General features: G+C 32.9%; 1 protein-coding gene and 1 long non-coding RNA gene across 6 annotated transcripts in view; one reads left to right on the top strand and one right to left on the bottom strand.

The window, feature by feature from the left end:
- LOC140044960 (small G protein signaling modulator 1-like) overlaps positions 1–10979 on the top strand; it is a 173467-nt gene extending 162488 nt beyond the window's left edge. For all 3 annotated transcript variants that reach the window (XM_072089683.1, XM_072089681.1, XM_072089684.1), the window contains one exon: positions 8030–10979. In XM_072089683.1, the coding sequence (XP_071945784.1) occupies positions 8030–8118 (89 nt within the window). In that variant the 3' untranslated portion in view covers positions 8119–10979. The remainder of the gene's footprint in view (positions 1–8029) is intronic.
- Positions 10980–13327: 2348 nt separating this feature from the next.
- Positions 13328–15343, bottom strand: LOC140043660 (uncharacterized). 3 transcript variants are annotated; one of them, XR_011844335.1, is made up of 4 exons: positions 15330–15343; positions 14498–14563; positions 14242–14317; positions 13328–13579 (listed from the first exon to the last, which is right to left on the bottom strand). It is a non-coding gene; the product is annotated as an uncharacterized lncRNA (long non-coding RNA). The 3 variants fall into 3 exon arrangements; XR_011844336.1 differs by lacking the exon at positions 15330–15343 and adding an exon at positions 15078–15151; XR_011844334.1 differs by lacking the exon at positions 15330–15343 and having other exon boundaries at positions 14498–14725.
- Positions 15344–15566: the final 223 nt, after the last annotated feature.

Genomic DNA, 15566 nt, shown 5'->3' with positions numbered 1-15566 from the left:
ATTATTAAACATTAGAACTACCTATTTGTAAAAAATCAGCTAAAAAAATTCACCACTTTGGGCGTTATGGTGAAGTAAAGTTTAGTTGCATTGAACAATTTAAAAAAAGTGAAAAACACCCCTTTTTAAATAAATGGTATCTCCCAAGATATGAAATTTAAAAAAATAAAAAAATTTGAAACAGGTACACAATGCATTGTTATTATGCATACACTAATTATTTTTTATAATTAAATGAACAACCCAAAAATATCGTTCATCAAAGTAGTACCAATATCCATTTTAAAAAACCTTAAAAAAGGACAAAATTTGTCAAAAACACAAATTTGGCCGTTGCCATGGAAATATACGTGGGAAATAAAAAATACTTCATATTTGATTTCTCTCAACACATATATAGCCATGTGCAAAATTTGAAAGAAATCCATTTTTTTGAGTCTGCCACTCTTTTTGATATTTCTTTGATTCTTACAGACAATGGCTCTTAAATGGTTTCATTATAGGAATTACAACATATCCTTTACTGTTTGTAATTTTACTTTTGCTTATAATAATGCTAGAAAATATTGTTGACCCCTGTATTTATCCAAATAAACGCCCCAGGCATTTATTTTTGAGAGGGTTTTTTAGGTGCTGGGGTGTTTATTCGGTGGAGGCATTTATTTTTTTTGGGTGTAATATTGTAACATGTATAATCAATTAAATACACGCTAGATATAAAAAAAAATACAACAAAATTAATATCATAATAAGAATAACTGGATTAAACCTCCTTCTTTTCGGGTGCAAATGCAATCATGATATTGAAAAGGTATCGGAGACAACTATAATAGACCAATTCATTTTCACACACACTACAGTACACAAGGGTGTTTTCAGAAAAGCTGGACATACTGTACAATAGTAATGCAACTATGCATTGGCATTCAAAAATATATAGAAGACAGTGTTGATTGTTGACAAATTGTAGTCACAAACAAACAGATGATAGAATGAAGATCCATATGAACAATGGTGTAATTCAATTCAATTATTTTCCAGAAGACATATAATACAATCAAAAATACAAACACTAAAAAAACTGACACCAGTCTGGCGGATTGTAGAAAAGTGACGAAGTCGAGTACTCTCCTTATGGTGCAGATAAATCGACAAGTTAACAGCAAATGACATAAAATAAGGCATAAATGAGTCACTTCAATTGGGAGGGTTTCCCACAATCTCGGAAAAGAAATAAATAAGAGTAGTAGTATCGTGTCTCATAGTGTCTCATGATAAACACCTGCTTTTAATAAAGCTTTAAATAAAAGCCTCCCTCGAATAATTTAAATGCCCCGCCACATGCATTTACACAATAATTGTATCACGACACATTTCAATGACTATAATCTACAATTTACTAAGCTTCACTTTTTGATATTAATTGTGCTGAATTTTTTTTTTGTATCTAGGTAGTATTTATTTGATTAAACATGTTATAATATTACACAAAAAAAATAAACGCTCCCCTAAAAACCCTTCTGAACAATAAATGTTTGGGGTGTTTATTAGGATGAATTCAGTATGTTACTTCTGAAAAGAACTGTTGAGCTTGACATTTCTATCAAAAAGTTTGATCATCCCCGGGGGTCAACAATAATTTCTAGCATTATTATACGGGAAAATACAATTACAAACAGTAAAGGATTTGTTTTAAATCCTATAATGAAACAATTTAAAGCATAAGTTATTGCATAACATTACTGTCCAAGGATAAGTTGTGTAGAGATATGTCTTTTGTTTGAAACAATCATGTTAGTAACTAATAGTATTTCTAGTCATCCTGTAACCAAATTTTATATTAGAATGAATGTAAATATGTATATTTCTAACAATTTGATACCAAATTTAAGTTTGTATGACCAGTACTTACAGAGATGTAAAGATGCCCTGGTATGTGGGTCAAAGGTCATTTTGACTAAAATGTCCCATTGGACTGAATATAAAATGTATAGCTTCTGATCAATTTGAGATCTTGCTGTGGCCAGTGTTTGTCGAGATTTAAGGACCTATTGGTGTTTGGTCTTATAACCATTCACCCTGACCTTTTGCCACATTTTCAAAATATGTAACCAAACCAAAATTGATTGTTTGACCGCCCTAAACCAATTTCTGAAGTCAAATTTTCTGGACCTCATTTTGTACTAGAAACTTTGACATGTTTTAGGTACTGAAGGCATTGACAACAAAAGCATCAGAAGTGTATTGTAAAATCATGTTATAGATCATGATAAATTTACACTAACGTACACAAGGGTGTTTTCAGGAAAGCTGGGCATATTGTACAATAGTAATGAAACTATTGACATTCAAAAATATGCAAAATACAGTATTGATTATTGACAAATTGTAGATTGAAGATCCATATGAACGATGGTGTAATCGTGTCTCATGTAGTGTCTCAGGATAATGATGTGTCATTGTTTTATATCATTAAACTTGCACCTGGAGAAGTTCCAATTAATGGAACCTATGACAGTGTCACTTTTATTGTAAAAGACCGAAACATTTCATTACAAATGCATAAAGAAGAAAACAAATCATTTAAAGTAATTGTGCTGTATTTTTTTTAATATCTAGGTGGTATTTATTTGATTATACATGTTACCATATTACACTCCAAAAATAAAACGCCTCCCCGGGAATAAACTAACAACCTAAAAAAAGCCTTCTGAACAAGTGCCCGGGGCGTTGATTCGGATAAATATTGTAAGTTACTTCAACATTCTGAATAGAACGGTTGAGCTCAACATTTCTGTCAAAATGTTTGATCGTCCTCTGGAACAGCAGGAACTGATACTTTAAATTGAAACAAGTATCAGTTATTGCATAATGTTACTGTCTAAGGATAAGTTGTCGAGATATGTTTTTGTGTTTGAAACATTATTAATTAATAGTATCTCTGGTCATCTTTTAACTAAATTTTTTGTTAGAATTAATGTAAATATGTATCTTTCTAACATTTTTTTTATGTTAAATGTAGTTGCTCCTCTTACTCTCAAATTGTGGCTACCATGTACCACAGTGAAGACTGTCCTTTGAATCCAACACCAATTAATGAGTGAAAAGATACTCATTGTTGCTGATGTTAATGTCAGCTGTAAACTGAGACAGTTTCCTTAGAATGTCTGATACAAAAAAACAAATAGTGCATGCCTGGTAAACCAAACCAGTAAATTATGTAAGACATGTAGCACATCACCGTGACAATAAAGTAGTCCCTGCATTTATGTATACACACATTAAAGTATGGAAATTATTCTCTAGTGGGCCTCATTAGCAATTCAATTGAACTGTTCGTAATAATAAGCCTATCCAAATTAGATTAGCCCGTTAATACAAAGGCATGGGAATTTCCAAATTCCAAATCACAATCACAAAGGCATGTGCGCTACCAAATATACGGTGCAGACAGCTACTCGATAAAACCAGGGGGACAAACCTAATTTCTGTGTCAAACTGTCCACTGCCTCACAACAACAATTGTGAATTAAATCAAGGAGTTGTGCGTTATATATATGTTAAGGCAAATAATAGATTTAAAAAATGCTACATTAAGTGACCAGTTATCCCAACAATGCATCTACTTGGCTGATTGGTTTGTGAGTTCAGTATGCAAACTGCCATTGGTACTCATTATACCTACCAATAGTAAAACTTCCTTGACCATCAAAGATAAAATTCTATCGATCTTTACAAATACCTGGTGAACAACTATGATAATCGACTGATTGCGGCCAATGCGGAAATGATGAGACCTGTTAGTCCAGTAAAGATAAAATAGGGTGAACCTGAACAAATTGCAACAGAATTTTGTTTTGTTTTGTCTCGTAAATATAGTTCATGTTTCTTGACATTCTCCTTGTTGAAATGAACATTATTTCCAAAGTTTACCAAAATCGGACGTCAGGAAGTGGGTTAATTAGCATACATTCAAAATGGCCGCTATTTATCATACCATATTGAAGCTCCATATCTCCTTAACGCTTGGTTTTAGACCACCTAAGTGCATTGCGAGTAGATATAAATGTGATATTAAACTTTATAATTAGCATATTTAAATTGCCATGTAACGTACCTATGATGTTATAAGACATACTGTATGACGTCATGTATTTTGTCACAATAATGCTCAATTGGCATTATTCTAAGGAGAAAATATAGAAACCGAAAGGAAAAAAATGTTTTTAATCTCATGAAAATAGTAGAACATTTACCACAACTTGTTTTTCTGCAGTTTCTAAATTGTTCGCATAGTATAATGTCATTTAAGCATTTATAACATAATTTATGACGTCACAACTACCATGTGACGTCATAGGTAGGTCATATGGAAATTTAAATATGCTAATTAGAATGTTTAATATCACATTTATATCTACTCGTAATGCACTTAGGTGGTCTAAATCCAACCGTTAAGGAGATATGGGGCTTTAAAATAGCAAATGGCGGCCATTTTGAATTTATGCTAATTAACCCACTTCCCAATGTCCGATTTTGGTAAACTTTGGATATGATGTTCATATTCACCATATCAACCAAATAAAACAAAAACAAATTCTGTAGCAATTTGTTCTAGGTTCAACCATATTTTTACTGGACTAGCGACAGTTCTAATTTAAACTTGATAACCCCAAATCTTTCCGAACAACAACTAGTTGGGGAGCCAGGAAGGGTTTACCTGCACCCTCTAGCAAACTATGTTAACAATGTTTTTTTGCTTCTTTATATCAATACAAATCAATTTTTTGCTGTTGGCCGAAAAAAAATTGGGATGCTTGGTCAGTACAGGGGCCAAAAGGTCAATATGGTTAAAGTTAGAACTGTGTGTAACTTGGTAACTACTTGGTGTATTGGAATATTTTTTGTACCAAACTCCCCATATTTCTATTCACTCTAATGGGAAACTTTTGCCGAAAGTGGACAGAAACCCCTTTTCTGACCACTGGTCAAGAAATTGGCCATATGAATATCTCATCAACCGCTGGTCAGAAAGTGATAATTGTGGTCTCAAATTACTCACAAAGTATATGTTTATATTTGTTCTAATGTAATAAAAATTATAAAACTGTCAATAAACCCCTAATTTTGACCTTTCACTTATAGCCGGCACAAATATGTTTGGCTTGGAGCACACTTTTCATATCTCAGAAATTGTTGGGCGGATATGGTCATAGTTTGTGTCAAAATACTCATAAAATACATAAACTTTTGCTAAAAATGACCATGAAACTTTATTTTTGACCATTGGTCAAGAAAATAGCCATATCAATATCTCAGCAACCACTAGTCAGAAAGTTATAATTTTAGTTTCAAATTAATCGCAAAACATATATTTATATTTGCTCTAATACAACAGAAATACACAAAATGTTAAAAAACACCTTATTTTGAGATTTAACCTATAGCTGGTACAGACATTTTTGCGTGGAGCACACATATATTTTTAATAACTAGCGAATGTTGTTTTTGCTTAATATCAAAATACACTCATATTGATATCACTCTAATGAACAAGTGCCAAAAGACATATCATGAACACTGATCAAGAAAATTACCATAGAAATATTTACCAACTACTGTAGGTAGTTTTGGTCCCAAAATACTAGGAATGAATATGTTTAAAAACGAAATAACAAGTTATGAAAAAGTGGAGCCTTACTTTTCAGGTATCACATGATAAATTGAAACGCGTTGCCCACGATACACCATACGGTAGGCTACTCCAGGCCCGTAAACTAGTTTTTATAGAGGGGTTCGAATTTGAAAGCCTTTGATAGACCTACCAATTACGATTAATTTGTAGGCACTATGTGTATTAAATTTCAAATACACCGGCTCTGTGGATGATGGTTTTCAGTGGAAGAGATGACGATTAGGAGGGAATTCTCAACCTCAGCAAACCCCCCCCCCCCCCCCCCCATCGTGTTGGGATTGAGTAAGGATATTTTGAAAATATGGACCTATAGTTGACCAGAAATTAAGTTATGTAAAAATCATATCAAAGTTCCAGCTTGGAGTCAATTGTATAAAACTTTAAAAATATATTTGAATCTGAAATATACACATAGGTCGAGCCAATTTCAATGGTAGGGTCTTCTGCACCACCTCAGTCCCATCATTTGGGGCTGAGGTAAGAAAGTAGAAACATTGATCTTTTAGTTGGTACAATCATATCAAACTTCTCAATTCTTTAACACTAATGTTGTTTGTACTGTCTACTTTTAATTTATGGATAGAAAAAGTCACGCCGTCTCTACACACATAGACTGCCCAAATCATTATGCTATAATACCAAATTTAAACTCCTGCAATATTTCACTTAAAACTATACCCAGTTTCTTGCTTGTGTTTAATAAAATTATGAAAATCTAAAGAAAAATCAAAGAAAACCGTTACTACAGTAGTATGACTATGTTATAATAATCCTAAAGGACATTATTGTTATTTACTCATCTCTCCTCCTTTTTGTTGGATTTACTAATAATTTAAGAAGCAAATAAATGAATGAACATTGAATAGTAAACCATCATACTACATCAGTGCGCATGTGATTTTAATATTCTAAATGTATATTTTAGTATCCTAAATATAGGTTTGTGAATAAAGATTAACTAATTTACATATTTTTGTTTATTTGTATTAAAAAGATTCAATATAACTTAGTATGTTGCATCAAACAGGTTATTGTAATGGAGGTGGGAAACATTGTAACATCTGAACAAAACAAACCTAAGTTCTTTAGAATTAAATTATTAATTTTTAGTTTTAATTATAATCACATATACTGAGTAGTATGAATGATGTTTAAGGTTTACTGTGCAATGTCATAACAAACATGGTAAGCTTCTTAATTGTATTAGTTGTAAATTATAATGATTTAGTGATTCCAAACCATAATATATAGTCATACTACGGTTACTTTGATTTGTTGTTATTGTTCAACTATGGTTTTAAAATATGTAACAGTATACTGTATAGCATTTGTCATTCATTTACCGAAGTTCTTTAAAATTGTTAAAGAGTGATATAGTTTATATTGTAATTATAATACTAAATATTGATAATGATCTTGGTGATAACTGTGATGTTATTCATTAAAATTAATAGAATTATCTACTTAGGACTTCCGATACAAAGTATTCATAGTATATACCATACTCGCACAACAGTCAATGCTATTTTGATATTAAGCAAGACAATTCGCTAGTTATTAAAAATGTAAGTGTGCTCCACGAAAAAATGTTTGTACCAGCTATAGGTTAAATGTCAAAATAAGGTGTTTTTAAACATTTTGTGTATTTCTGTTGTATTAGAGCAAATATAATTATATATATTGCGAGTAATTTGAGACTAAAATTATAACTTTTGACTAGTGGCTGCTGAGATATTGATTTGGCTATTTTCTTGACCAATGGTCAAAAATTTCACAGTCATTTTTGGCAAAAATTGTGCCGGCTATATGTCAAAGGACAAAATTAAGGGTTTATTGACAGTTTTATGATTTTTGTTACATTAGAACAAATATAAACATATACTGTGCGAGTAATTTGAGACCACAATTATCCTTTTCTGACCACTGGTTGCTGAGATATTTATATGGCCAATTTATTGACCAGTGGTCAGAAAAGGGGTTTCTGTCCACTTTTGGCAAAAGTTTCTTATTAGAGTGAATAGAAATATGGGTCTTCTGAGTAGTTTGGTACAAAAAATATTCCAATACACCCAGTAGTTACTAAGTTACGCAAAGTCTTAACTTTGACCATATTGACCTTTTGTCCCCTGTACTGACCGAGCATCCCTATTTTTTTTCGGCCAACAGCAAAAACTTGATTTGTATTGATATAGCCTAAGGAAGCAAAAAAACATTGTTGGCATAGTTTGCTAGAGGGTGCAGGTAAACCCCTTCCGGCTCCCCAACTAAACTACTGATGTTTAATGTAAAGCAAAACTCAAATATACACTGACATGAACATTTTTTTTTTTTTAGAAATGGCCGAGAGACACGATGCTAAAGCGGTGCTACACATTGCTAGGGACTTAGTCCATCAGGTACAGACACTTATAGAAAACAAATAAGTCAATACATTGACAATTATTTATCATACTGGTCGATAGCAAAACTGAGCTGTGATGTGTGAACATGGTGCACGTAATTCATAAATGTTAATGAAAGTTTATAACGATGATGTCTATCTTTCAATTATGTCTGATTTCAAGTTAAAATGTTTGTTTTCTTATCCAATGAATGCATTCACAATAATCAGAAGATTTTTACTGTATATTTTATTTGAATAAACGCCTTCCTTGAATAAACGCGAACCCCACTGTTAGAATTCATTGGTTGTAATGATCTACAAATTACCAAGCATGTTACAACTTCTAATGTAGAAAACGCCAGCTAATGTAAAAAAAACGTTAATGTAGAACAATCCACCGCTATTGTCGTAAAACCTCCAGCTAATGTAGAAACACCAACAGCTTATGTAGTAAATAAAAATCAACAGCAGCTAATGTAGAACGGTCAACAGCTAATGTAGTGTAACGAAAATAGCCTGCCAGCTAATGTAGAAATCAGAAATGTCTAAATCAGACTATCAACCTTTTGTAAGCCGACTTTTAAAATGCAGCCATCTCGTAAGCGACCACCTCCCTAAAACGACCATACATCGTAAGCAACCACCCTCGTTATTGATTGAGGGACTATTTCTATTGAACAACCACCATCTCTGTTTGGGATCGCTTATCATAATCGACCGCATCCAGTAACGACCACCTCCCGTAAATGACCACCTCTCATAATCGACCACCTCTCGTAAGTAATCACCTCCTCTCATAAGGGACCGCATTTACCAATAACCTCCGTCACTTACGAGAGGTGGTCACTTACTGTAGAAGGTCGCTTACGAGATGGCTGCTTGTTGAAAGTTGGTTTCTTACGATAGATGGGTAGATTGATAGATAAGTAACACAAGATGCAGATTGATAGATAAGTACAACGAGAGGTGTGGTCGTTTACGAGACATGTGGTTGTTAGGAGAGGTGGGTCGGTTACAGGTTTTTTTTGCGTTTTCTATATTAGCGGTTGTAACAAAGCATTTTGATAACATTTTTACTGTATTTTATCACTTCTCGATATTAATTGTGTTTTATTTATTTGATTATACATGTTACCATATTACACCAAAAAAAAACACCTTCCTCGAATAAATGCAACCAACTCCCCTAAAAATCCTCCTGAACAATCAACTGAAGCGTTTTTTTTAATAAGTATGGTAATGATTATTTGATGAAAACCAAGTGTTGGTGAATATTTCGTATAGTATGTGTAAATATCTAATAATAGTAATTTAAATGGTTGACAGTGTATATAGTAAATATTACAAATTCCACCAATATCCAGAAGGTATAGTTTGTGAAATTGATATATATATATATATATTACTTAACATGTACAGTATATAGTTAATATTTATTGTGGAAATTATATTTGTGTTGATAGGTTGATGTTTATAAGGTATATATTTGTTAACATGTATAATAGTAAATATGTATTTAAAATATATATTTTAAAACTGTATCGGATTCAAGTGCTACCAGTGCTACCTAAATGTGGTACATATTTCATTGTCCATGAAAGTGCTATAATAGTCATTGGTTTCCTTGTCATTTAAGTGTGGGCCAAGCCTTGATAATATTTCATTTATTTCCTTGTAAATTAAATGCAACAGTTGATATTTCCTTGTAATTTAAGTGCTACTGGTATTTCATTTATTTCCTTGTAATTCAGGGGTGGCCGGAGCCTTGATCTGGTTGAAGTGCTACGGTTAATTTCATTGATTTTTTAACATCCTGTTCTACGCTACATTTTTAATAGTCTTTGAAACATTGCCTTTTTTGAATTTCTATTTGCACCATGTTATTATGTGTTCAAGGTTGTCATATTGAAAAATTTTGTTCTACTCTATTAATTTAAATTTATTTAATAGATGTTTTTATTTTTATTTGTGCAATTATGCGTGTACAATGCAATCATGGTGAACACTTATAATATTAAAATGTTGTTGTTCTTATCATATTTCATCATCATTGACAAAGATGATCAAAATTATCCAATCACCATTATTATTATTTTGTATATTAATTATGTTGATTTTTAGTAGGTAGTTTGTATACCAACCCGCCCCTGTTTATATGAGTGCAATGTTACATTCACATTAATTTCGCTTTAGCATTCGCACAGAATTGTTGAAGTCTTTCACCGTCAATAATAGGGAGCTTTTGAAACAGGCGATGCAGCAGTGTGTCAGAGAAAGTCACGTGTTCCCTCTCTTCAGGTCTGCGGATGTTTTCTTGTATCAGCATGCTCACTGTAACTTGCACACTCGGTTACGTGTCGCACAGTGCCACGTCGCCTGCTTCAAAATCTCCCTCAAATTAGGAATACACCACTCTATGTGAGCATAAATATAGAGCACGTATTTTTTTTATCATGTGATAGACAATTGTCCAAACAAATGACAGAAATTTATTTATAACAATTATACTGTGAATTACGATTGTAGTAATCTGTATGTAATGTTTGATATTGTGCGGGTTATTTGTGCAATACATTTTAATTTTTTGGCAGTGTACTTAATTGCTGCTTACGAGAATCAGATTAGGATTAACCTGCCTGTTGTGTTAATGCCAACTCGCTACTGCTTTATTTAAAGGTCGTGGTCTTCTTAGTTCTTCCTTCAATGTATTACTATTAAGCAAGATTTTCTCTGTCTGTCTCTGTCAAACATGCAGTACAGATTCATTAATAGGGCTGGCCAGTTGCTTCTAATATATGTGATTATAGTTAATTCTGTCTTTGTGAATGTGTCTGTCAATATAGCAGTAATGTTAACTTTGTGCAATAATAAATCATGAATGTTGTAACTGTGTATCTTTATTATTATAATCTATTCTAAAATTGCAGGATTCGCTTAGTTTATTTGCGGGTCCAGTGTTACCACATTTTCACATTTGGAAACATTTTAGACCATTTTGAGCATTTCGCTGAAACTTGTTCACAATAAACATGAAAAGTGCACAAAATATCCTCAAATCGCATTTCGAAACATTTTAGACCATTTTGAGCATTTTTCAAACTTTTCTCATTCATTCATTAGTGGAAATCATCATATTTATTGTCATTATATATATTATACAGTAAAACAAAATATATACATAGAAATTGTGTTTGCTCTGAGACACAAAATACAGATATAAATAACAAAAAAAAACACAACTAGACATGAAACTCGTCACTTTGACGAGTTAGTTATTCGCACCACGACAAACGCCACGTACACGTCATACGTTGGAATATTGCACACAGATAAAGATTATGGCATTATGACAAGAACTGAAGAATATGATGTGCTGTTAGTGCTGAATTCTGTCAATTTCATGTCATGCAAACAGTATAATCTGTATACATATTACATACAGTGTAGAATAGGTGAAATTACGGGACCCGCCATTTATTCCAATTTTTAACATGGCGACGGTATCAAAATGAAACACTTAGATAGCAATTTCAGAAGGAAATTATCTCAGGAACAACATATTAACGTGTAGAAGAAATTTGAATACGTAAAATATAGATGCGCACCCTTTTAAATGTGATGAACTATTACGCAAAATATGAAAATACGACTTTTTTTATTCAACTGGTCATATGATGACGTCACAACATCCGATTGGCAAAATGTTTACATGAATTCGTATCTACAATTAATCCAATAGCTTTCAGAAAACGTTTTAATCATGATTATCACGTTTTATTCTTACGAGCTATAACGGATTGAAATTTACTGTAAAGATGAAAATAAGTGACCCACGTTATCTTCATTTTTAGACATGATGACGTCATAAAAATTAAAATATTTTTAACTCATGCGAAGGATAGATGATTGACCTAGATAATATAAAAATCGGGGTGAAAATGGAAAATGGATAAGTGGAAATGCGCTCTATTAAATGTGATGAGCTATGATGAAAGATACAAAAATCCTATATCTTATATTCGCGTGGCCATACGATGACGTCACAATGATCGGCTCGCAATATCAATGCATGATTCCATATCTACAACTTATCATCTTCCAGAATATGTAATAAAAATAACTTTCTCCGTTTAGTTTAGAAACTACGACTGTTTAAAAAAAGGCATAATTTTTACAAATTTTGACGAATTTTTTAATTGTTTCATCTAAAACGCACGTAAATTATCCAATTCGACGTGCCCGTATGACGTAATTTGAAATCGAAATTGTTGGTAAAATTACTAGAAAAGGCTGGAAAAACATAAATCATTAGAAAAAATTATGTTCCAACCCTACGTGCGCAGCGCGCGCGTAAAAATTTGCGGGCACGTGGGAATTTTTGACATGCTCAAAATGACATGAAACGCGTAGAAAGTTGGAGCAGGGGTCGTCAAACACACGGCCAGTCTGTGGTTCTTTTTTGGCCAGCCTGTGGTCCGGGGGCGCTAGACATTTGGCCAGCCTGTGGTCCCGAGGGCGCTAGACATTTCGGTCAGCCAGAGCCATAATATTGACGCGCGAGCAGGTACAGTAAATGTTTTTCTCCAAAACTATAGAGGGCGCTACCCAACAGCAGCCAGTGTGTAGTTTAACAACACGTATAAACAAAATCAATTATTTTGAATTAAATCTAACATGGTATTATAATGGTAAAGCAGCCAAGAACACAAACACAATTTATTAATTAATTTTAAACTTTATTTAACTTTTTTTGTAGTTTAAGCTCAACATTGGTATGGTCAATTCATTAATATTAACGTCGAATTGACATACAATGCTCTACGTAAGCTTTCACTCTTGAAGAATGAACAATCAAAGTTAAAACAATTATTGAGAATATATGCAAACCATTGTAATAAACGTCGAAATGACATACAATGCTCTACGTAAGCTTTCACTCTAGAAGAATGAACAATCAAAGTTAAAACAATTATTGAGAATATATGCAAACCATTGTAATAAACGTCGAAATGACATACAATGCTTTACGTAAGCTTTCACTCTAGAAGAATGAACTATCAAAGTTAAAACAATTATTGAAGAAGAATGAAAAATCAAACAATTATTGAGAATAATTATATGCAAACCATTGTAATAAACGTCGAAATGACATACAATGCTCTACGTAAGCTTTCACTCTAGAAGAATGAAAATCAAACAATTATTGAGAATATATGCAAACCATTGTAATAAACGTTGAATTGACACACATCACGCTTTAGAGGAAAGAACAACGAAACTCGATTTTTTTTCCTACATGAGATTACGTGGTTGCAACATTTTGTCAAGCGTCATATTGCAGAAAACACCTGGTAATTTATGTGTTACTTTATTCAACAGCGAAACGTTTTTTCTACCAAATTTTCTGAAAACTGGTCCATGATCTGACGTGTCAGTCAATGATTCGTACTTTACATACGCATGGATCATCTCATGTACATGTATTGCGTGCGTATAACAATCTAAAAAATAGAATAAAGATTTTAAAATGTTAAAGATACACGTTATACATAATTGTCAGACCACCACTTTTATCTTACAAAAGTGAATTTAAAATGATAGATGGGATATGTGGAGTTTGATTTTGCTTGTTTTTTATTTGTTGGTCATTCATCGAATACAATATTATTACAAATACATATACAAATGACAGGGTGAGAGCAAGATGATAACCCTATAAGCTCTAGAGCTTGTTTCCTTAGGGGTCCTCGACATAAAAAAAGGAAGGCATGGAAAATCTTAATTAACAAGCAAATCTCAATTAAATCACAAGTTGCATTTCAGAAGATGTTTTTTAAGAGTATATTTGAATGTATTATTGTTTCCAATTTCCTTTAAACTATTATGTGATTCATTCCATATTTTTATTCCATTACAGTAAAATGTTTTATTGATTTGATGAGAATTTTATTGAAGAATATAATAATTCAGAATACCTCATGTGTTGTAATTATAATTGAATAAAGTAAAATTACCATTGAGGCATTTTATTGAAGATTGATTTATTAATCATTACAAATATGAATTAGAGAGTTATGTACATCTAAGCTTTCTTTTAATTTATTTAAAATATTTAATTACTAAAGATTTTACAATAACGATATGTTGATTAGACTATACGTACTTGACTTATTGAGCAATGTAAACTGCTGATGGGACTAAAATCAAGGCCTAGTTTCCGGCGGGCGTATTTTTACAATCTAAAAGATAGAATAAAGATTTTAAAATGATAGATGGGATATGAGGAGTGTGATCATTACCAATATTATGAATTAGAAAGTTATGTACATCTAAGCTTTCTTTTAATTTATTTAAAATATATCATTACTAGTACTACATATTTTACAATATGAAGGATATGTTGATTAGACTATACGTACTTGACTTATTGAGCAATGTAAACTGCTGATGGGACTAAAATCAAGGCCTACTATAGGCCTAGTTTCCTAGTTTAAGAAAAGAAAATAAAACTGATTAAACGCGTCTATTGATTGTTATTTTTAATAACAATGATGTTTATAGTAGTTTTTGTATATAGGCCTAATCCATATTATAGTAGTATATATACATATAAGGCTAGCGGAACTACCTAGTACTACCCTACTCTACTACTAGGCCTAATTATAATAACTAGTAATCCTAGTAGTACTAAGTAGGCCTAGTAGTAGTAGTAGTAGTAGTAGGCCTAGTTGTAGTAGTAGGCTAGTAACAAGGCCTAGTAAGTCTATAATTAATTAGACCTAGGCTAGGCCCATTATTAGGCCCAGGCTAGTAGAACTAGCCTAAGGGCTAGCCTACTAGGCCTACTAGCTAGAGGACGGCTAGTCAGCTCTAGTAGTAGTAGTAGTAGGTAGTACAATGGGAACGGGAGGCAGTGGTTTGGCCTAAACATTAAAGCTAGATAGAGTGTTGGCACCCTGTCACTGTGAGCATGCAGTAGCCTACTACTAGCCTACCTACCTAGTAGGCCTAGCCTAGTACTAGCCTACTACTACTAGCGTAGGCCGCCTGCTGTAGTAGGAGGAGGAGTCTGTCCTCCTCCTTCCACTCTTGCTGGCCTATTTAACTAAATTAAACTAATATTTAACTAGGCTAGCCCTATTAAAGGGCAGGCCTTCTTATTAAGTAGGCATTATAATTATGAATACCTAGCCTAGGCCTAGTAAAGTTGTTAGTTTTATATTTATAATTATTTGGATATAGGAGGCCTACCTGTTAGATCGATCTTGACTGGTTTTAATTTTCCCGCTAAATAAAGTTATGTGAAAACAGCTGTAGAGGGCTCACTTTAGAAAAGCATGGAAAAGTTATGTCTAGCGCCCTCGGGACCACAGGCTGGCCGATATGTCTAGCGCCCTCGGACCACAAGCTGGCCAAAAAAAGAATCAGATTGGCTGTGTGTTTCATGCTAGCGCCCTCGGGACCACAGGCTGGCCAAATGTCTAGCGC

This window comes from Antedon mediterranea, chromosome 3 (assembly GCF_964355755.1).
Source record: "Antedon mediterranea chromosome 3, ecAntMedi1.1, whole genome shotgun sequence".
NCBI lineage: Eukaryota > Metazoa > Echinodermata > Crinoidea > Comatulida > Antedonidae > Antedon > Antedon mediterranea.
The sequence above is the reverse complement of the archived record's forward strand: the minus strand, read 5'-3'. Positions and strand labels throughout refer to the sequence as shown.